Source organism: Colletes latitarsis, chromosome 1, assembly GCF_051014445.1.
Source record: "Colletes latitarsis isolate SP2378_abdomen chromosome 1, iyColLati1, whole genome shotgun sequence".
Lineage (NCBI taxonomy): Eukaryota > Metazoa > Arthropoda > Insecta > Hymenoptera > Colletidae > Colletes > Colletes latitarsis.
In genome coordinates, this window is record NC_135134.1 from 43,487,322 (window position 1) to 43,512,409 (window position 25,088).

Below are 25,088 nucleotides of genomic sequence, written 5' to 3' on the forward strand. Positions count from 1 at the left end.
CTAAACACACTAATGATGTCAATAATCTATTTTATAATATTTCTGAATCTACGTTGAATTTGTTTGTTAGAGAGTCTACTTTTGGAAAACACATGAATATTTTTGAGGATCACTTGTGTCACAGAACAATTTTCCGTTTAACACGTTGCTTTTCTCGTGTACTTTTTCTTTCTGGGAAACTATAGTTAACGGATTGCATTTGCTGGTCTAAACGATTACATACTCTGTATTTATAATACATACAGATTGTACAATGACGAATACTCAGTATGTGTAGGCGTGTGTCTGTGATTTCGGGGCATTATATTTTTAACTTACCATAGTAACGTCATCTATTTTTGAGATACTTCGAACAAATATGTTGACGCGGACAACCGCGGGCCCATCTAACATAGCAAACAGAATAAATAAAATTAATCAATCGTTGAGTAATATGAAACGTATCGAGAGGTGTGTAATGAAAAGAAAGAAACGCTTCTCGAGTTACACTTCTGATAACTGACAATAGGGAAAAACGTTTTGGATACAATTAAAAGTCCTGGCGACGGAATAAAAATCGTCCTTGCGATTACAATTTTTATCTTTCGGAATAGCAATCGCGTTCGTGCGGCCGCACGTTTCTCTTGCGATTCATGGTTGATCTTCGGAAATTCGTGGCTGAAAACCGATAAGAAACGATAAAGCAATTTTCAGGGAGCAAAACATTCGATGCACAAAACGCTCGAAAATAAATGCAGGGTTACTCACGCAATTCGGATTAGTTGTATCTTCCAGGGATCGAAAGAAATAGTTAATTCCTATTTCTAAATCTTATATTTTTATTATTTTGTTCTTTCTCACTATCAAATGATAAACTCGATGAAAAATGTTTATTACTTTCTGGTTTTTACGAGCAGGAGCGATACGCGTGAAACGTTAAGAAGGATTTCTATGTGAAATGTGACACGTTTGCGAGTAACGTTTTGGAGTTTGCTTAAATTCAAATACCTTGTAGTTTTTAATGATATTTCAACCTAAGATTTTTAAAAATTTTAAAAATTGTTAATGTTATAGACATATGAATAATAGTGCCAACTATTTTTCAATAAATTATAACTGAAAACTGATCTGCTTAAACGGAAAACCGGATTACCAAATAGAATTTATTTCGGATTAAAACAATAACATTTTAATACATAACTACAAATGAATGAAATTATTTTACTGAATTTTTCGAGTGTAGTATGTCTCCTTTTCCTTGGTATAAGATGATCCTTAAATCGCGGATCTATTAACATAAAGTACATGTATACTATATCGTCTTACACAATTAGATCGAAACATTCCTGCAAGTAAAATAACGTATTTCATTTAATACAATTTTTGTCACTTTTTTTTGTAATTAGTGATTAAGATAAATAATAGAAATTACTTTTAGTACGTTACGAACACTATTAGTAATATCAGAAACAGTGTTTATAACGCATTAAAAGTAATTTTTATTATTTATCTCAATCACTAAATTATAAAAAAAGAAGTGACAAGAATTGTATTAAATGGAATACGTAATTTTACTTTCAAGAACGCTTCGATCATATACTGAAAGATGATACAGTACACATGAATTCTATACTGATAGATCCGCGATTTAAAAATCACCTTATACCCCGGGGAAGGAAATATATACTCGATTGACACCCTACAGAAAAGTTGTCTAATACTTTTTTACAGGCATCCATGAGTTCTACTTCACAAATAAATTTCAACGAGATATCTTCTCTATTATAGCAATTATGGTCGTTTGAAAATTGGATCACTTTTATGGGGTTTTTCTCACTTTACGGGGTTGAGAAACAACTTTCTGAATATTTTTAGAATTTCTACATATTCTCCATCAAATACGCGTTGTTTGCATTTTGAAACATTAAAATCCTCCAATCCATTCAGAAGTTATGATGTTTCAAAGATACACATGAAATTTCAGTAGAACGTCTAACCGATGGTCAGACATGACATTTTTGGTATAGAATTTTTTTCTTGAAACTGCGTGGGATTTCGGGGGTATGTCTATTCACCAAAAATGCTTGTACTTAACCTCTGCAACCAAAAATAATTTTCCCAGAATGATTTGAAATTTTTCAATTTCGCCGAAAAATAAACTATTAAAATACTTTTGTTTTAAACCGAAATAATTTGTATTTCGAAGCATTTCGTGTGGGTATCCAATAGGTCATTACATCCTATTGCTAGTTCATAGATATAATTTATTGAAAAAAAGATAGCACTACGTTTTAAATATTTGTTTAATCAAAAATTTTCTACACTTTTAAAAATCCGTCCAATTTGAGCAAAATCTGAAACGTGACTCCAATAAATGTACGACTTCACGTGGCATGATCTTAAGATGTATTAACGAACTTTCCATCACAAAGTAACATGATCTTCAGGTATATATTATAATACCTTAAATTTAAATAACCCATCGTTGTTATGAATGTATAATCGCAGTAGTCAAACTGAAATATGAATGAAACTTAGTGGCTTCATTTTGTATTAGCAATTTATTAATCGTTAAAAATTAAACCACGACATTTCAATGTTTTTCGTTTCTCATTTCATGTCTAACAAATTAATGAACTGTTAATAATAAATTGAACCATTAAATTTCGTTCATATTGTGGTTTAAATATGACCACATGATAAATAAAGCTGTACTAATTATACGGATGAAAAGGGATAGAAATTATAAGAATTTAAGTTAGAAAATTTTGAAATTATACGGAAAAATTAGATAAATTTTAATTTTCACCTTTATGTTTAGTACAGTGTTATTACTATATGATTATGTTTAAATTTAAGATATCATAATTTTTATTTGAAAAATACCATATTACTTTATAAACGAAACATCGTTAATATAACTTAACGTTTCACTCGTATCCTTTTTACTCTTGAAAACCAAAATATAATAAAACATCTTCTATATATTTCTGTAATACTATTGAAATTTACATTTTTTATGAAAAAAAATCTAATTTTGTAGCATTTTTGTCAAACAAATTTTTTATCACGAGAAACTTTTTTAAAAATTGTTCTTGTAGATTAGATATTTTAGAATTTCTATAATAAAAATTCCAGGAGAACATTTGAGAACTTTTATTAGAAAAAGTTTAATGAAACGTATAAAACTACTTTACCGTATGTGTACTACATAGGTAATATTATTAATATATATTATAATGTATAATACATTTCATTTTAAATATTATGCTTATATTCAGTAAATAAATCACTGAATAGTACACAATAGTGCTCAATTTGAAAACTTTGTTTCTTATCGATGCACATTTTTCATAAACTATTCAAACTAAACTGTATATTTTCAAATCAATTTTTATTTATCTATTCTCAACGGAACTTAAAATGTGAGGCTTTTTTCGAAAGAAAATTTTATTTCAACTCTTTAAATAAAATCCATTAAAAAAGTTCAATGGCTGTTTCGATCCCTGGTATTTTCTGTTTGGTTGAAGGTAAAAACTGACGAAGGAAAAAATTGAAAGCTGTAAAAAGATTTTAATTTCTGCATAATTTTTCCATCAATGCAACGATAAAATTTTGAATTTCTTTCAGGAACTTGAATTCTTAAAATGTCAGAAAATAAATATTTCATGAGAAATTCTAAATTATTTCAATCGTTATTTACGTTTAAACAATTTATACTAATTGATTTCATCAAGTCATACTAACAAATGATATACATTTCTTTTTTTAATGATTATGTTGAAAAATTTTGCCTTTCTTTATAAGAGCACCTCGTGATATATGTATTTAATATTTTCACATTTTACCTTATTATGTGCACATATACGCAAAATTATTCCGAAGAATCTGAAAAGTACAGAGCTTCGCTTAACAAATGCATTGTTGCAGTTACAAGAAAAGTGAGCCTACAGAAATACAAAACTTTTTACTTTTCTTCTTTTCGCTCTCGTTAGTACTTTTTGTTTACAGCCATACAGAATGAAACACAAAGCTCGTTACGTTAAGTTCGCTTGTGCTCGAGAACTTCTCGTTTCTTAAATGCACCACAATTTAAAACACATCGAATCAGGATAAATACATCGAACATGTAAAGAGAAAGTCCAATGTCACAAAAGTACGCTAAGAAAAATAGTTTAAATTACAGTATAACTTACGCACAACTGTGGCTCTGTTTCGGTTCTTTCTTATTTGCTTTTAAAATGTTGTAACAATGAAACTCTCTTTCCCTCGAACTGAGAACGACTTTGGGAACAAATAAGTCGAACTAATACTTAAAAAGCAAACTAGTGAAACAGTATACATCGATACCAAAAGCGAATCGAAACGAAAGGTACGTACTAAACAGCAAAATGAAACACGAAAGAAGAAAAAAAAAAACGATAGAATCATAATCGTTACTTGGTAGACAACATATATGTTAAATGTCTAAGAACTTTTAAGCATTGTTTCGCACGTATACGGGTTCTCAAGACGTCTGGCCATAAAAAATGAAGCAGCAACATAATTACCGTGATCAATCTCAACGTGAAGTGGATACACAGCATAAATGGGTAAAAACATAATCGGTTTACTTTCGTCGCGGGAAACCTTCGTATATATTGAACAAGCATACGTGTAATGTGTTCCTTTATCGGCTCGTTAACTTTCCTCTAATGCAAATACTTTCGCGTGTAATTAACGGAGAACAACGATTTATGCGTGGTTTAACGTTAATTGCCCCGCAGGACTGCTAGAAAAATTTTATAGGTTTATTCGATCTTTTCAAATATTAATGAATCGACGATATAATTAGGAAACCGTTGGCATTTCCATAGTTAAATCGCAAGGCGCTTTGCTTTTTAACAAAATTTACTTTAATTACGTATTACTCGTAGACCGAACGAGCCAGGCGTATCGTCCTGAGCCATACAGAGTGTCTGGGTAACATTCCGCCCTACATGAACCAGGACAAGACGTCGGACACGTTGCTCCTGTCGACAGTGTTACCTATCGACCATCCTCGTGTATGCAACGAACGGATATCGTCTACTTTCCAGTACAGAAAATAAGGAAAACTTCGTTTCGTATTGTGCCGCGTTTCGAGGCAAACGTATAGCCGCCACGATCTCCGATGAATAAAATTCAATTAACGCGAATTGACGTATTCGAATTGTCTCGCAGCTCGACGTCGATAAAACGAAGCGAAAATAAAGCTTTATTGTCATACAGGGTGTCGCAAACTTTTAGGGCTCGTAGTTCTCATCTAAACGGGTAAAAAGGTCTTGACAAACGTATGTTCTGAAAGTAATATCGTCTTTCGTGTTGTCGCACCTTTTGTCTCTCAGTAATCTGTGTCTTTTATGTTATCCCAATTTCTGTATTTCCGATTGCTACTAGTTCCGATCGTTATCCGGAGACAACAGTAACGAAAAGAAAGTGGTAAAAATAGGCCGATTTTTGACCATTCTAACAACGAAAAATTTTATCAGGGTATGATTCTATATCTTTTGAAGAATATGAAATATTGAGATTATTAACTTTCCCAGTAGTTAAAGTTTTCCTGTCATGCTGTTCAGTAAGATCATTGATTCGTTATTGAATATACAGGATGTCCAAAAAGGTTGGGGCCAAACTTGTACTACGTGTTACTGAGGTCAAATAGATGAAAAAAGTTCATATAAACTTCTATTTGAAAGTACTTTATTGAGAAGACATAAGCTTTTAAAAAGATTTATGATTCATTGTGGCAGCTATAACAAATGTTTGATCGGGAATGTATTCAAAATGCATTTACTATTACATAGTTTCAATACAGATGGAATATTTAAAAAAATTCAACAATCACTAATTCGACAAATGGAAGCATGCATTCTTGAAAAGTGAGGAATTTTCAAACATTTCTTATTAACTTCCATAATAAATCACAAATGTCTTTAAAAGCTTATATTTTTTCAATAAAGCATTTTCGGACATAACTTTATATAAACTTTTTTTTATCTATTTGACCTTAGTAATACGTATTATAAGTTTGGTCTCAACCTTTTCTAACACCCTGTATAATACATTGCCGCTCATTAGTATTAGGACACTTGGTCGGTATGTTGTTAATCTTTGGAATATTACTTTATCTACTTTCACATCCTTAAGTTTTTCCTCAAAGATTCATTTACACTAAGAAGCGAATAAAGAAATAAAATAGGTGTCACTTTTCCAAATCCTTAAATTTTCTAAAGTTTTGTAAGCTGTTTGAATTTAAAACATTTTTTAAAGTAAAATCATATTCATTTTTTCACTCACTTTTTACTGTAAAAGCATTTCCAAGGAAATTTAATTTAGGAATATGGAAATAGAAGGTTCGATCTTTATAATAACTCCAGGAAAATTATTGGACGACTTCTTTTCTTAGAGTTAAAATAATCCCAATATTAACAACGTTTCGTCCAAATGACCTAATAATTATAAGTCTCGATAAAATTATATACGAACATATCTCGAAAACTAGGGGGAAGAGATAGAATTATAATAGTATGATGACTAAGAAAACACTCCGTGTTTCATGTCACGTGGATGAGAATCCCGGAATTAATGTTAGAAGAATGGCAACAGACGTCGACATCAGTGTTTTTCCAATGGTAGGACAATTCCTCGCGAACATCAACTATACTAGAATCATTTCCAACGACTGTGACCCCAGGCTGATCCTGATTATCCAGCAAGGGTGACGTTTTGCCAATGAGTTTTCACACAATGTGCTGAAGATGTGTTCTTTGTGGCTAACATTTTATTTACCGTTGACTTTGGATTTACCAGCGATGGCATTATGAACTTTTCATCTCTGAATTTTCATGGATGTATCCTAGATAATAGATTCTAGATAATAGAATCGTTAATTTTTCTAAGAAGATAAGTGCAACTTGATACTAACAGGATGTTTTTTGATGTCCGTCTATGTTTGCTAAAATATGGTAAAATCAGTCCTACTAAAAGTATGTATGCTTTGTATGTATGAAATGGGAAAAAATTACACAGATTTTCTATTTCTGTTTAAAATTTTTACAATTTCTATTAAATTTAAATTTTCTTCCTTTAAGATAGTTTTGTTTTCTATTTCATGAATCAAAAAGCCTTCTATGCTTTATTAAGTAGTAGATCCTTAAGAGTTTTTTACTTGTTTAGGCGAGTACTATGAGCCAGAAAAATTTGTACTTTCCTTGGATACCCTGTATATTTTCTGCTTTCGATGTTCTACGTTCGATTTATTTAAAAAAAATTTTTAAAAACGTATTAACCCGATTACACTCGACGAACATGCGAATGCATTCAAACGAAAGAATCTCTTACGTTTGCAAAAGATCGATGTGTAAATTCTTATTACGACTGAACCTGGTAAGCTTAAAATACAGCAAAAGTACAGTTCGTGGAAAGTTGTCTACACGACATTCATCATTGTAAACGTAAAAAGTTAATGATCCACGATATTTTCATCGTTGAACACGGCATACCTTACGACGTAACGTATTTATAAGAGAGAATTCGTTAACAATAATCCTTCTCTGATTAATCGCCGCGTTATCAACATAGAGGATCAAAAATATTTAACGATTCTCTGTTAATAATTCGTTCTAGAGCTATTTGTTGAACTTAAAAAATAGAAAGCACTGTTTCGCCTCGTTGTGCGAATATTTATGTATTACGTAGCACTTTGTTTTCGGCCACGCGTGCCAGGTATATTTTTGTCATTGCTTTCTCGTGACCTTCATTCATAAAGTAACTTATATTCATAATTAATTCTGAAATTTTAACGGGTGAGAACCATTCAACTCGAATGGCTCCAAGGATGGTACGCATCGATTGCATTTGCGCTTTGTCCTCCTCTCCAGTTGCACGAGAAGAAGATATATGCTTCTTGTAACTCACCCTTTCGAAGATGCAACTGTTGTAAAATGCATGCAGAAAAATTCTAAGCGCTGCAACTGCGTTGACTTTCAATTACCTTTCGGCACATCTACTTTCGGCCACAAACTACGCAAATGCGTCCGACGTCGCCTAACGGATACGCTGCTCGGAACTTGACATTAACCACCCCATCATTAAGAAAAAAAAAAAAAAATGAAAAATACTGTACACGGACTCGTGACTTTTGACAATATATGGTACGTTTATAAAATTCCTGTATACTTGTATCATCTCACACATTGAAAGAACGGAACAAGTAAAACTGGATAATTCTTTTTTGTACGTGTCGACGTGAACGAGCATACTAATCATCAAGCACTATGAGGAACTCTACCAGATCGGGGAGCAAAATTGGACGAAACCTATGAAATCAACTGCCAATAATTCTCTCTTCTCGCATTTTATTTTTTTTCCATTTTCATACCCTATCCCTCCCTTTCTTTGTCTCACTTTTTCCTTTGTTTTCTTCGTCCCTCTGCAACATCTGTGCTCTTCTATGTAGCGGTATATAAACGTGTATGTACATATGTGAACATAGAAACTATAATGCCACATGCCTATATCTATGCTAGAATGCTAGTTGTTGTGTGAGTTTAGTCTAAATTAAGGAGAGTCATGTATACATAGATGAAAAAATAACTGGATGTCTGGTAGTGTGACAAACGGGATTCAACAAAGTAGACGAATCGATGGGGCGGACAGACTTTGATAGAGTCTACAACAGGGTCTATGGTGAATATTGCGCAACACAGTATTCCCAGATCAAAGGATGCGTTTCGCACAAAGGATACTCGGAGCTAGACTCATGCTAGAAGATCGTTCTTTCTAACGTAATTAAAGCAAGTCAAAACAGAATCCATTACAACATGCATTAGAGCATCGAATAGACTTCTTGCAATTAATTGTGTCGAAAGTCAGATTTGCATGAGTCTAATCTAAGGTCGGCACTGACGTAAATCTCGTACATTGGATTCTTGTTTTCATTCATAGTAATTCCCGCTTTCAAGTAACAATTCTTTACGATGGCTCAACGTTCTGTAATATATTTTATCGACTTTGGCTCGCGATAAAAATTGCTACGTAATTTGTTTTCGAGCGAATCAGGCGGCCCTGATTTTGTCACGTGTAAGTGGGAGCTGCTGTATCATGGAACAAATTGTAAACGTGTGCACGATTTTCTGCCAGGCCGGTGCCATATGTGCAAAATTTTCCAATTGAGTCTGGTACTAACGACGAAACGGATGGTGTTGATATATAATAATAAATGTAACGGAGAAGGGACACGATGCTAGCCTGCTGCCATTGCTGTTGTTGCCGTTCTCGTTGGTGCTGAGGCCGTCATTTTGTTTCTGTTTTTTGGTTCGTTACCGAGGCTCTAAACCTACTTGCGCCTACGTTATCTTGCAAGCAACAGAAAAATAAGGAAAAAGTACCCGCCAAGAGAGAAATGACATTGCACCGCGTTAAAGATTCTTGGACTGGTTTATGTATACTTACCATCTTGATGTCACTAATTGTCGCAATGCTTCGCACAAACAGGTTTACCCGGACAATGGCCGGCCCATCTAAGGGCAAAAACAATAGAGCCCCCTTTTAGTCAGTCAATCTTTGTCGTGTATTACAATACTCTACTTGATTTGTTTCTTTCATTTTATAGAATTTTCTTGAGTTTTTCATTTGTGTGTGTATATGTATGTATGTGTGTATGTGTATGTGTATGTATGTTTTTTTTATTTTGGTTTTGATTTCTTACGGTTCGATCGAGCAGCCGTGTCAGGATTGTTCGGGTAATCGTTCGAGAACAAACAGAGATTGGAGACAAAAAACATTAGATTAATTCGTTACCAAAATTCGAAGCGATTACGTCTCGTGGCTTATAATCGTTTTCATCAAAGGACATCGACGAATTCGTTCTCCCGGTTTGGAGGATCGACTTGAACCGTCAATCGCTGGCAAATGGTCAATTGATTACGAAAGGTACTTTATGGGCATTTGATAACATATAGTGGTAACATATATATATCGGATAGTGGAAAAATACATGGTGTAGGTCTACCACAAAAATAGAACGTCTAAAAGTAAATTCGGAAGCTAAAGGCAAAGTGCTGTGACGGATTGTTTTAACCGAGATCATACGTGACATATAGATCAAGTGTAAAATTAGGTTCTCACATTAAGAAACACATATTTGCGAAATATAGCTAATATTAGTGGAGTTGGACAATGCAATTATTCTTTTCTTCCTGCAACTGTATAAACATACACATACAGAGTGAGTGGTTCAAAATGAATAAAAAGTGTGTTATATACATTTTTTGTACTAGGTTTCGTTTTTGATAAAATTAAGTTTGAAGATTCTTGGGGCACACGTTCGACTCGAGAAATATGCCCGATTATTACTCGTTATTTTTACTCGCGTTGATGTTTGTAAATATGGGGATACGACGTTGTCTGATTTAACTGTTTCTAATTAATTAAAAGAAAATAGCATCGTGACACCGTTAATATTTATAAACACCAACGCAAGTCGAACTGACGAGTTATGATCTAACACATTTGCAAAATCTCGCATTTACTTCAAAAATGTTCGAATTCGATTTTCGCAAGAACGAAGGTTTGTATAAAAAAAATTTATTGTACATTTTTAATTTATTTTCATTACAAATAAATCTAAAATGTAACATATAATTTGTTGATAAGAGCTTTTATTCACAAGATTAACTTTGGAAATTCTTCGCGAACATGTCTGACCAATACTTGCTATTTCTACTTGTATTTATCGACACTGATGGTGATTCCTTGCTGCGTGTTTTCCGTCAGTCTTATACCCTTGTAACTACTTAAAAGCAATCGAAATAGAAAGTATTACGCCATATTTACAAACACAAACGCAAGTAGAAATGGTGGATATTGGACAAACGTGTCCCGGTTGCATTAGCTATCACCACTGAATATAACAAAATAAATACAATAACTCAAGCAGAAAATATTAATATCAAATGAATAACAAAAGAAACTGAATGTAGAATAATAGAAACACTATTGAAAATTGTAAAAATTCACGAACATACAAATACGTGAAGATTAAATTAGAATAAACATTCTAATACTCATAAAACACTTAATATAACTAACGAATATATACCATTGAGACATTTATTTGTGATAAAAAAAATTCATATAAATGAAAAGAGAAGAACAAATCTCTAAATTAGAACAAAACTAAATAGGTTTAAAGTTAATCGTTTGATTGCTTAATGCCTTTCCATTGCAATCTACAATGAATTTAACCGGATATAAATATTACGCTCGTATAAACAAATTTCACTTCGATTTAATATTTTCCCAAGGAATCATCGCCAATGAGAGAGTTTAAGTGGGTTCTATCACTATTTACGTCCAACCCTATATAACTTTATATCGATCGTCTTGGGTGTGATTTAAAATTGAAGCAGGTCTTCTATTACACACGAAATAACTACTACTTCCACTTTTTGATTAAAAATCATGTCTTTGAAGTTGTTGCAAATTAGTATGACCCGGGCAAAATATACGAGCTTGTTCTCCGATAATTAAGAGAAAGAACAACATAGCAACGGTATGTCTGAAAATGTTAAAAATTTCGTGTAACGACTCCGACGTCAAGCTCCAGGCGGTACGAAGTCGACTGTAATTATCGACGATACATACTTTCTCTGACCTGTCGAACAATAGGAATTCGTGGTCCAATTTTCCGAGATGTTCAATGCCATTGTACAATTTTCATCGTACAGTGAGAGTATCAGGCAGGTGTGTGAGATGGAAAGTATACTTGGTGTACATAGTCGAAACTAGGTAAAATTAATTCATAACGATCGCTCTTGACGAATCAATACCAAAACGGTAAAATTGAATTAATATTTAGGCAATTCATTCTTTTTGTATTTTGACGTTAATAAACCGATAGCGAATAGATTTCGACGCAGGAACCGATGAACAAACATAGAGTAACATTAAAATATTATCGAAAAGCAACGTAATATCGTTGTCGGTGTTGTTAAAAATTTTCGATCATTAACAGAAATTTTTGTTCATTTAAAGTAAATAATATGTCGGCTCAATGTTTTAGCAACATTTTTATTGTCACTGTGATATATTTATAATAATAATGAAAACCGTATCTAATATTATCGAAAATATTGATTGAAATTGAATTATTAAACTAATTGAGGTATGTAAAATATAACAGAAACCGTCAGCGACATATGCGTTAAATACAAGTAGTATAAGTCTTGCCTGAGTCAGACGCGTTCCCAGACAATTTCTCTCAAATCATGGTGATCGATCAAATGTGATTTCCGTTTTCACGAAAACAATGAAACGCTATAATTTTAGAAATGCAAACTCTATTAATACTAATATACCATAAAAAATTACATCGATACCTGCATCGAAAGACTTAATATTAATGACACGTACGACGCAAACTTTCAAGAAAATTAATATTTTATGGCCCGGTATGTCGATGCTAAACTTATTAGACAAAGATTCATAACGAAGCTTGAAAATTTTAATTTTGAAATAAAATAAGCGTTTTCTAAGAAATACTTCAACGTTTGATATTTCGATCAAAAATTTAACTACACCAGTGTGTATGAAATTTCATGTACGATTATTTAATGCAGAGTAGCCTAAATATATAACCGAATTGCACAATTGCACGTGTATGTTTGTACAAATAAAGAAATACGATGAATTTTATTCATACCTCCCATTATAATGCAAAAAGAAAACCTTCGCTTCCAATCGAAATTATACTATCACCTATTTCTCAGCAAGATAGCATCCTCTCTTACACCTATCCACCCCATTTTAACAACGCCCTCGGTAACAATTTTTCATCGTATTAATTAATAAGTCCCTTGCATCGATCTCGTAGACTGAACCATATTTTCGAAAAAAATATTCACAATTATTTTTATTTTCGTGAACATCGTGTCACAGAAACGCCTTATAAAGGGTCTCATAAAAGATAAACAAAAAAAATCATTCGCGGATTAATTAATTCAAAGTACTTTCCGCTGTGCAGTCCAACATACAGCAATTTCTGGCGCGAAAAATTAGTCGAAAAAATGAGATAAAATTTTTTAATACGAGCCTTCAATTTCGAGGGAATGTAGTCTGAACATTCTTGAGGCGCCCGTGTCTAACCACGTTAGTTCTACTTCCATTGGTGTTTGTGAACATTCAAAAACAGATAATACTTCTCCATCATATTTACAAACACTAAATATTATGCAAGTAGAAACGACGATTAACGGTCGCTTCAAGAATTTTTAAATACGATCTTCTCAAAGACAAAACCTCGCATGAAAAAGTTTTATTCCACATTTCGTATTTATTTGTTTACAAGAAATTACCCTCTATATTTGGCTGTAAAACCAGTATTCGCTCATCGTGTATTCGATAAGACGTGTTACGATCATCTAAAAGATCTTACTTACGAGAAATGGAAAGACACTTTTATACCAATTAACGATGCCCGAACAATTTCATCTTACCCATCTATCGTAGAAGTTTTCTGAATGTGTCCACATACAGACGAACGCGCTTGTATGTTTATGTAAGAGCCAGTATCCGTGTACGTATATGTGGATGGTACGTGTATATCTGTTCGTTTCAGGAACAAATCGTGCCGTCACTTTGCCAACCGTTTGCTGCCACGAAATGACAGCGCAACGTGCCAGCCGGTAGTTGATCATCGTTATCATGACGCTTCATCGAACAACGTGCTGCTTGAAAACGCGTTTTACTTTATATTCGCTGTAAATTCAACGTGACTGCAATTTAACGGCACTTTGCCAACAAACTGCTACCACGAACACTTTCTTCTTTGTAACGCACGTCTATCGAGCCACTTTACGTGCTGTGTTAAAATTATTCGTCATTGGGCGTGAAACGTGACCCCCAAAAACACGTGTGTCCTCGATGCGCGTGCGTCATTTCTCCATTCTTGTTCAGTTTTAATTAGTAATTACCGTTAATAATTTTGTAAATCAACGGACTTGACGTGGAAGAAACAATTGTAAGTATACGGAATCCCGACGACGTAAATTTCCGAATTCGATTCGCTAGATCCTTTATAGTGCGATACAAGTATTTTCTGGTCATATACGGAGTGATTCTAGAAACTGGACAAACTGTAAAGTCTTAAAAAATACAACAAATTCGTAGAGGAAAAAGTTAGATACCCCGTGCAGAGACATTTTCTGGACGATTTAATTTTTTCGTTCGATGGAACGGTGCAAACGCAATACGCTCTTACGCTTTCAAGTAGAACTATATATTCTTTTACATAAATCGATTCTTTTCATCGTTCTGCATAGAAATTATTAAATCGTAAACATTAAAAACACAATACTTTACGAGATATTTCATATTTTATGTTAAGGTATTACTCTACCCCAGCACAATGTCCAAACGTTTAAATATTTTATTATTTGTTTCCTTACATTTTTAAGTTTGTGTAACACAATTAGTTTTAATTGTAACTTTAGTATTGTTGATTCAAATAGAAAACTGCGCCTTGTCTTTCAAAATGACCCCAAAAGTAAGAATTGGCTGAGTTAGATGTAAAAGTCTGTACAGTATTATATATATACATATCGATGCAGTATTTTGGCCATTTTTATTGCATCTCACAAAACTGACTGTTATATATGTTTCAAACTGATTCAATCTAACTCAGTTAATAAGCAATCAAAAACTTTTGAAAGCAAGAACACTCAAGACACGAATCTATCACAAACTGAATGAAATGTGTTTACCTGACACCGGTAACCATGGTCATCAGTACTGGCTGACCTAGTTTAGTGAAAGCAATTTCAACATGAAGATTGAGCTGTCGAATACAAACATAAAATATAAAATATTTCGTAAAGTATAAAATTTTCAATGATCATGATTTAACACTTTAATATACGAAATGTTGAGAAGAATCGATTTAAACAAGTACAAAAAATACATAGTCCAATTTAAAGAAACATGGTATTTTCTGCTTCCATTATTGCATCAAAGTAAAAAATTATATCATGAAAGGCCTTCGCATAGGATATTAAACATTTCCTTCTACGAGTCTTTTGTATCAAACAAAAAGCTACGGCTCGTCCAAGTTTCTAGAATCACCCTATGTATGCAGATATAAAAAAAGGAAAAGAACGAAATCGAAATCATCCTTAATTAACGAAATGAAGATCAGGTCGTAGATTGCCAGAATTATCCGATGGTAAATATCACAATTCCTGTTCAGGACAATTAATTTGGTAAACGACACAAACAAACGCTAATCGTTTCCGTAAAAAGCATTAGCATTCGTAATTTTTGGTTTACGGACGCTTACTACCTATTTCTTAACTAGATTTATCTGAAAATAATATTATTAGTTAAGCTCGTTCATCGCGACGAAGGACAATGTAGTAAATAATTTTAATCTTAAAACGGAGCAAAGAGTTTAAAACAAAAAAGGCTATCTTTAATATTGATGTTCACTTTAGAGTTGACGAATCATAATAAGATTGCAACGTACTATGGAATATTTAATCACGATTAAAATATACATTAATCGTACGACCGATAAATAAACCATTGAATTAGAATGTTAGCATATATTAAAATATCAGAGCGTACAGTTATCGTTATAATTTTCCTTAAATCTAAACGCAAAATGCAGCTTTTATCAGCAGCATGGCTAACAAGTGTATTATCTTTATACGGTGTATTCAGCTTATTCAGGCTTCGTTATTTCATTTATCGTACCCGACTATTCACAATATGTTGGTATAATTGGTCGATTTGGTAAGGAAGTCTGGAAGGAACAATGGACGTAAAATAGTTAATATCAGTATATTCACCTGTTTCATTTTCTCCGCTGGGCCGGATACGTGCGTCGTACCGTCCTGGTCCTAGGATGTCGTCTAACACTTCCTTCTCCTTCAACCGGAAGCTGTCCCCTACCTTTGACTGCGTACATCTACAATCAAAAGTATACGGCACTGTACAAAATTGTAATCTTCGACATATTGGAATACTGTCTTCTTCAATGTAAGAGTATAAAGGAATTTATTGAAAAAGTTATTATACAGGGTGTTCGGCCACCCCTGGGAAAAATTTTAATGGGAGATTCTAGAGGCCAAAATAAGACGAAAATCAAACATACTAATTTGTTGATTGAGGCCTCGTTAAAAAGTTACAGAAACATTTCCGGCCACACAGTATATTTTCGGTAAAGAAAATAATTTTTCCGTGAATGATTTGAAATTTTGAACCCTGTATATTCATTTAACAAAAATAATAATATTTAATGAATAAAATTTTGTAGTGATTAAAAAATATTATTTAAATTAAATTAATTTAATGAAAGTAGTTCAAAAGAATTTATATCGTTATAATTTAAATGAATAAACTAAAGGTAAAAATAATAGTGGTATAACGAGCACTTGAAACAACATTCACCGATAAGATACGTGGCGGTACACAATTACTAATACTTCTAAACTTACGGAGCCATATATAAATAAATAAACAGAAAGAACACTAAAACACTGGATTACTACTCCTCTAGTCTTAAACGTCAAAATTACTGTAAAGGTTACTTTTAAACCAAAAATTTCTTAGACTACATTCCACTCTTTAATGGTTTCCCAGTTTTACCCGAATAACTGAAACTGTGAAGATCCGATTTCGTTTTTGTTATATGAAGACTACTGTATTGTATTAAAGCATTGAATAGATATCGAAATATGTTATCGTATTAGTAAGCTGTACTTGTTGCTATTTCCTATAATAGCGATACAACTCAAACATCAAGTACCATTGAGACCTCAATAAAATCACAATGTAGCTAGTCCATTATTAAATTTGCAGATTATTCGAGCAACTTCAAATAAATTCTTGATTTAGATAATCATTCGAATATTTGTAATTATTTATCGCGTATTATATTTATGTAATTTTTCATTTTTAGAAACAATCCTTTAATTTTTTATCATTTTTTTAAAAACTATTTTTCTAAATGACTGTAAAGTTACAAATGAAATGTAATAGAAATAAAACTACAATTAAATAATTACTTTTCTAAATGCAAAATTATTTTTGTTAGGTATTATTTTATAATTATTATTTTTATTGTTATAGTACTCTTTAAATTTGTTTTTTCTCCTTAAATATAACAAATTTAACCTTTTTTAACCTTAAAAAGATTATCAATCTCAAACGTAAATGAGTTGATGATATTTAAACATATCTCAGTCCCATTACTATACTCGTTTATTTAATATTTCCTGTTGGTCTACCCTACATATAAAAATATTTAGGAATATTACTATCAGTTTCTTTTACTTAGGAATTAGACTTAAAATATACTAAAATATATGTGAAAAAGAATGTGCACCTTAATTGATGTAGCAGGACTGTTAGTAACAGTAGCAACTTCAATACTCCAGGCCACATCGTGGTAGCCTGTAATGCAGAAACAAACATTCAATTAATAATAAATTCACCTTTTTAGCAAATCTTTTCAATGAATGAAAAGTGAAAAGTGGCTGAATTATCTGAAGTTATACGGAATTCTCCCCCTTTAATAAAATTTAACAATATTAACTTTAATTTATAAAAAAAATAGTTTATATTTCACTAATACTTCCATAAAAAACTTCAATTAAAAGACTCTTGATTATGCTACCTTTATACAGTCAAAATACTGCAACCATTTAAACTTAATTCATTGAGCAAAGCAGACTGTGAATTACATGTAAATGAAAAAGACAATAAATAATTCCTTTAATATAAATATATAATAATTAATACATTACACACAATTATTTACTAATTTTATGCCAATTTATATAAATTTTACGACATACACGTCTTGGCAAGCGTGTCTGACCATTAATCGTCCTTTCTACTTGTGTGTGTATTTGTAAACATGACGGTATAGTATTATCTGATTTGGCTAGTAACTACATAGTTAGCAGATGGTAACGTCGTCAGAAAATAGATAATATCGTAACACCATTAATACCGTCAAATATGAACACCAGTAGAAATAACGAGTAATGGACAGACGTGTTAGGCAGTCGTAATCATACGCCCGTCTTTAATTCTTCTCAAAAATAGAACTCCGTGTAGAAAAAGTATATTGCACACATTTTATTTACTTCTCCATAGGAAATCGTCGTATTTACAATTATAGAGGTGTGCAATTGTACAAATGTACCACCTTCCTTACCCACCTTTTATTTCTGGCTCGCGATTGATCATATACAGCGTGTTCAGCGGAAACGCTAATAATACAGCGGCTAACAAGTAACCCGTCAGCTTCTTTTTAACAAGTTTGCTCAGTACCAACGTGTCATCACGTGTGGTAATAATTTTTCTAGTAGACTATAAGGTGAAAATCAATGTCACACTGATTACCATCAACACAAAATGTGTAATATTCATAGTGTACCAAAGTGGTAATAAAAACCCACGGGGAATGATTCTACGCGCCAAAATTAATTGAAAATGTACAATAAAACTCACTCATACGTGACTTCGTGTTCGAGAAAGTCGATTTTGAAAATTCTTGGAACACGCGTGCAATTTACAAGGAACGTGTCTGACTATATTTGTCATTAATTCTACTTGTGTTTGGCATTTGCAAATACGATGGTACACTATTATCTGATTTAACTAGTTCTGACAAATTAGAAGATGGTCAGATCGACATAAAGTAGATAATATCGTAATAAAGTTAATGTTTACAAACACTAATATAAATGGGGATAACGAGTAACACACGGATGCATTAGTCAAATCGCACATATGTGTTCACAAACGTTTAAATTCGTTTTTGTTTTTTGGAACACAAAGTATTATATAAAAAAATTTTATTCTGCATTTTTTATTCATTTTTATATGAAAAATCATCACCTTTTCCTACGAAAATCCTACGCGTGAATTACAAATAATTTTATAACAGCAGCTTTTATGAACTCGCACCAACCTTCGTTCTGCCACTGTGGAATTAGAATTGAACGAGTCGGTGGAAAATAGAAACGGCGAAGTTTTGTCTATTTGAAATAAAGCCAACATGTACGCATACATATGCAAATATTTATAACGCGCAAACTTTAATTGTCTGCTCATAAACAACCACGAAATATAGCAAATAATGTCGCGTTTAAATAGTGAGTCTTTGGAAAAGTTATTTCATTTTTTAATTCAAAAAGGTATTCCAATCTGACACTTTGGACAATTACCGCTGTAATTCCTTTTTGATTTTCATTTTCTTGTAATCTAAGATCTTAAATATATACTGTTTAAATTTCTTATTGAAATTCGTAAAAATAACATTGCTATAAGTGTTGTGTGGGCAACGTTTATTGGAAGTGACAAGCCCAAGACTTTTTAAACTTTATTGAAAGCAAAATTATATGGTGAACAAATCAGTGTTACGAAAAAGTAATGCAAAGAGTACATTGAAAAAACAGGAAATCAGAAAAAATTCTACTGTGGACATTAGCTAGTAGATATTGTTGTTATACATGCATTGTTCTCGCAATTTTTAACTTTCTTCTCTTTCTTCTAACTTTTCTTCTAACTCTATTTTTAAATTTAAGTGAATGATTTATATGGACGGAAAATAAGTTAACGATATTATAACATTTACTTTTTTTAAACAACTACTGTTAAATCTAATGTTATATTTCCTATCATAATTAATTTTTAATCTTTCGTTAAAGGATCCTTCTCCCTTTCGAGGGTTAACTGAAAAAATACTCCTATTATTACAAAATTTAAAGTATAATATATAGCTTTTAACAAATTTAAAGAAAAGTATAAAAGCAGGTTCAAAAATAGTTGTTTATAAAAGATTAAAGATTATGATATTGTTAACTTATTTTCCATCCATAGAAATCGTTTAGTTAAATTCAAAAATTTAATTTAAATTTATAAATTATTATATGTATATATTATAAACTTTTAAATGCGAGTTTAACATTAAAGTTTTAAAAAGTGTGAACCGTTTGTTAAAATGAATAATACACATAACAACTGTGATTGTTGTTTTTCTCCTAGACATATTTTATCAATTTTCAACGAATAGAGTCATTCTTCGCGATGCATTAACTTACTTATCGACACCATTGATACTTTCACATTTTTTTCATTTCATAGCACTATCTTCTTCTTAAGCTTATTTATTTCACTTTCGAAAATAATTACAAATTACAGAGAAGATTACAAGATTTAATTTCATGAAATGTTTGCCATAGTTTTGTAGAGAACAAAAGAAACAGTATTACAAACGGTTTGTACAAATATGATACGCTTTTGATATATAATCTTAATTTCAAAGGGTAATTAAAATTAAATAGGGCCATATGTATTTCTTTGTATAAAGAAAAATTTAGTAAATCATTTTAATTAGTATGTAAATGCATACATAATTGAGTTTTATACTGGAATTAAGTTTTCTTTGTGCAGCGTCAAATATAGAGCAGTACCTTTGCGTATAATTATGCGCCAAATAAATTCAACTAGAAAGTGAACTTTTCAAAGGAAACAGACAAATAAAAACTGTTATTATCAGAATTTCCAGATTTCAGATATGCCTGAAAATATGTTGACCTATTCTACTTACCATGTTATAATTAGCGTGCGCGCACGGTTCGCGTGTAACATTCAGTCCTTTTATTTATCGATGTTAATTTTCGTCAAGTTAAAGCGCCGGATACTTATCAGAGACGAATTATTACTTACGCGCGCGAATGATTATCAATTGGGACACAATGTCGAAATATTCGTAACGAAAAGAGAAATTCATTCGATTCCTCGGAGAGCGTGCACGCCGTACAAACAGTGGAAATTGACTTTGTAATTATTCAAACGAAATGGCTTGACTTCGATAGCTATGGCGCGCTGGTTCTCGAAGGAGAGGAACACGTACGTGCATATTTAAGTGCGTGAAGTGACTTTTTATTCAAACGAACAAGTCTACAAGTATTCTTAATTGAAACATCTATTAAGATTCTAATTTAACGAGGAGTATGTATCATTAAAAGGAACTTCACGTTTCACGTGATCAAAAAATTGATTTTTTGGTTGCATTTTCTTATAACTTGATCTTAAAAACGTTTTGGCAGAATTTTAGTTTAAAGCATTCAAAATACGATAAATATTTTTGAACGTAACATGCATGGTGCACTTTTAATTCGTTGGATTTATTTATCTTTTTTTTAATTATTCTATTATTTTGCTGAACGCAAAGATATTAAAAATTGCGAATTAAATAAAGAATCTACCTAAAAAAATTCAATGTATAAATTATTCTGACATACGAAACGACGAAAAAATTGAATTTTAATTGCTTTAACTGCGGCCCACCAAATTAATAAATCTGAAAAAAATTGGGATTAATAGTAACAATAATGTAGACCTTCTGAAAAAATATCATTATCGATATGTGATTGCTTCAATAGAAAATCAGTATTTTTACACATATTTATTTTTTACAACTTGGATTTTTAAGAAAAAATCTTTAAAAATTCTATAAAATCTGTCTCGGTAAACTAAAATTCCTCTGAGTTTTTCCAAATTTTTCTTTTAAATAATTCTTTTTATAAACCATCGAAAGACTCATCGTAAATTGAATTTGATTTAGGGGTACTTTTTACCCTCTTAATCGGCTATATCCTTTCAAAGACATTTTCCTTTGAACCACGTTTTCCAAACTTACGAAAGCGATATATCAAAAACTAATAAAGCTTCAGACCTGAAATTATAAGAGCTGGTATAAAACGTACTCGCTCATTCATAATATCAGAATTATAACGTTATTTGCATACATTGTTAATAATTTTAAAAAAGAACGAAATTTGTTTACTTTTTTTGTTTTAAAATGGCGTCGATTTGTATTTTTCCTCTAGTTAATTTTTAGACTCGCTAATTTGACAACTATTCCCTTCAAAGCTATTTATGTGTATTAACGAGGGAAAATTTTTAAATATTCTTCAATAGTCAATAAATATGTGTGAAATATTTTAAAACAATCGGTTGAACAGTTTATTCGTACACCCATTATCTACATTCTTGAAATCAAATTTAATTCTATCACAACATTTCTATGTCAACAACTGTCTTACAATTTTTCATACCAGGGTAAGTACAGTTTAATGTTTGTGTTTATTAAAATTTATCTTTCAATCCATATCCAATTATTAGTATAATAATATAAAGTCAAATATAATTTATGTTAATTCTTCTAAAATGAATTAATCAATGGCAGACAAATCTGTCGGGCTAAATTAGTTTCATAATTTATTTTGTAATAATGTATGCTTTTAAACGTTTACAAAAATTAAATACGGAATCGTTCGCGAAAGCTAAAAAGTGTACACCAGGTATTCTTTTCTTAATATGTGCATCTATAATAATATTATTATTTGAGCACAAGCATATTCGAGTCACCGACTGTTAAGGACATTATTTGAATTTAAATAAAAAAGACGTCGGTCGAAGATGCATTCGAGTATTGGATCAAACGACGCAGTATTTCGCGTTGGTTTATTTCACTTACGAGCAAAACGGTTTTACTTAATTACACGGATCGTGCGAGACTGCTAACAGCGTCGACAGGGCGCGAAACGGCGAATGATTGCCGCGTCCGGATAGTCGCGCGAATTAGGTCAGTGTTGGTATATACATGCGAAACGTGTTTGTATTTCTACTCCTCGAGAGTACTCGAGCAAAGAGCGAACAAATTTCTTTATCAAACAATTCCTCGATGTACAAACGTGTTTTTAAGTAATTGCTTTCCCGTTAGCGCCTACCCATCGCTGTCTGACGTTAATTTTAATCAAGCGAAATACAGCTGGATTTACACATCGATATATGCAAGGCGTCACGCAATATGTAGTACTAGCGAACAGAGAGCGACTCTACGCGAAGAAATACAAAAAAAAATGTGAAATAAAGCATTTCCCTACGTGATATGATTTTCGTGAAAATCATATTTGAATATTACTAGGGCACGTGTGTAAATGCGTCTGATCATTACCGATTATTTCTACTTGCACTAATCTCTGTAAATATCGATGGTGAAATTAACTAATTTAATCGTTTCGAACCAGTCGGAGAATAGTAAAATCGACAAGAAGCAGACAATACCACGAACAATGTTTACAAGCGCGTACATACACCCCGAACATTTTCAAAATCGATTATCTCCAAAACGAAGCGTCGCGTTTAAAAATGTTACTACACATTTTCAATATACTTTTACGCCAAGAATCACCCCTGTTAATACAATTTGTAGGTCATCCTATACACAGAGTATTACATTATCTCCGTTACACGTCATTTTTTTAAAGAACTGTTGCAGATATTCGTTTCTGAATCACAAAAATGGGGACGAAAAGTGTGCAATTGTAACATTTTTATAAACAGCCCTTTCCTTGAGGTGTTTTTAATAACAACGAAAATATGAAAAATTACAGAATGCTTAAACGTTGTTTGGCTCTCGGTGAATAAATAAATTGACATATAAAGGCAGGACCGATAATTAAATTGTCTCGGTAAAGTTAATAAATTTCAATAAAAATATACATTTTGTCAAACTTGTCAGGTGCTATGTATATATGTACAAGAAACACGCATACATCTTCCTGAGAAAATATAAACGGCATCTTTCGGTTCCCATGATGCCCCAAGAGGATGTGACAACATCGAAACTATAAATCGCGTTGTGCTCCGTGAGCTCAGGCTCGTTCGAGATCCTACCGTTTGGTAATTTTCGCGACAATCTCGAACATAGTTGTTCTTTGATATCGATAGGTTGGGTGTATCCTTTCGAGTTGCGTCAACGAATTAACTCGCGACGGTCCGGTGGATAAATCAAACGGATATATCGCAACAACTGGGTAACCAACTTTCATGCGGAAGACGAGGGATCCATATCTCTCGTTACACACGATCCCCACCACAGGCTCCATCTCATTTCGTCGGGTCTGTCATCTCTACCCGCATCCCCGTTATCCTTGCCGTTCCATTTGTCGACCTGTACGCCGACTTTGTTACTCGGCCAAACGAAGGAACTTTGCCGATTTTACTATCGATTCCTTTTTCGTCGTACCGTTTCGTTAGCCGCGACGAATCAGCCACCAAATTCGAACATTTCACGCCACCCGTGGGCCGCGTCTGATAGTGAAACTCGATTAACACCGTTTAACGGCCCGCGATTGGCTGTTAATACCGATTCCGTTCCGTGAATCAATTCTGCGTTTCGAGTGCACGTACGTGGGTGGTGGCCATCGGAATCATCGATGCGCGTAATGGCTTTCAAAATCACGGGGCTGCCTCGGGATTAATTGAAGCTGAACGGACCAGCGAACGAGTAAACAGTTAAGTATCGTTACCTGGAGAAGCTGATAATCCTAGGCAATGAGGATTCCGTGATGCGATGATAGTGGCATAGCGCTCTCCGGTACGACACTGGAGCTGTACTCGACTCGTGATATGTCCTGCCTCGGAAGATTCGTCTCCTGGACTGCCACCGTTCAGAAACCTACATTCACTCACACCTACTACCTGGTTGCTGGCACGCTATTGATCCTTGCCCAGACACCCGCCGACCCACGCAGACGCTCAGCGTTGCCGCGTCGCTTTAGCAACATGACGTCATTCCGCTACCCCGAAACTTCCCCGCCTAGACTAGCTACCGTGCTTCGTCCTTTTCTTCCTTCGTTTCGTACGGTTGCCACCAGTCGCGGGCCGCCCCGACACTCCTACCGTGTCCCACATACCACTCGATTTACCTTTTGCTTACAAATACATAATTCCTCGCTTCGAGATCGAAAATCGAGACCGTCAGTTTCCTTCGACCGAGGGGTCGGCGGAGAAGTTCTCGAACGGGCCGCTCGAGGACAGTGAATAGTATACAACACCAAAAATGATAGGAATAAATCAACGAGCGAGTGGCCGAAACTTGGAAAAGCAGTACCGAATGCGTATCGTCAACATTAATGCAAATTCAAGTTTCGTATATTTTTCATTGTATCTTTACAATAATTCATCGATTGACAAAAATAACCTTAATCGCGATCTCGTTTGGA

At 33.0% G+C, this 25,088-nt stretch overlaps 1 protein-coding gene across 7 annotated transcripts in view; it reads right to left on the reverse strand.

Moving 5' to 3' along the window:
- Gluclalpha (glycine receptor alpha 1) overlaps window positions 1–24,568 on the reverse strand; it is a 67,278-nt gene extending 42,710 nt beyond the window's left edge. For 4 of the 7 annotated variants that reach the window (XM_076769708.1, XM_076769683.1, XM_076769729.1 and 1 more), the window contains exons 1-4: window positions 24,393–24,568; window positions 17,384–17,451; window positions 15,846–15,964; window positions 9,454–9,521 (exon numbers count right to left, since the gene is read on the reverse strand). In XM_076769708.1, the coding sequence (XP_076625823.1) occupies window positions 9,454–9,521; window positions 15,846–15,964; window positions 17,384–17,442 (246 nt within the window). In that variant the 5' untranslated portion in view covers window positions 17,443–17,451; window positions 24,393–24,568. Of the gene's footprint in view, window positions 1–318; window positions 387–9,453; window positions 9,522–15,845; window positions 15,965–17,383; window positions 17,452–18,906; window positions 18,992–24,392 lie in introns of those variants that run through there. The other 3 variants (XM_076769719.1, XM_076769692.1, XM_076769701.1) reach the window with 2 other exon arrangements.
- Window positions 24,569–25,088: the final 520 nt, after the last annotated feature.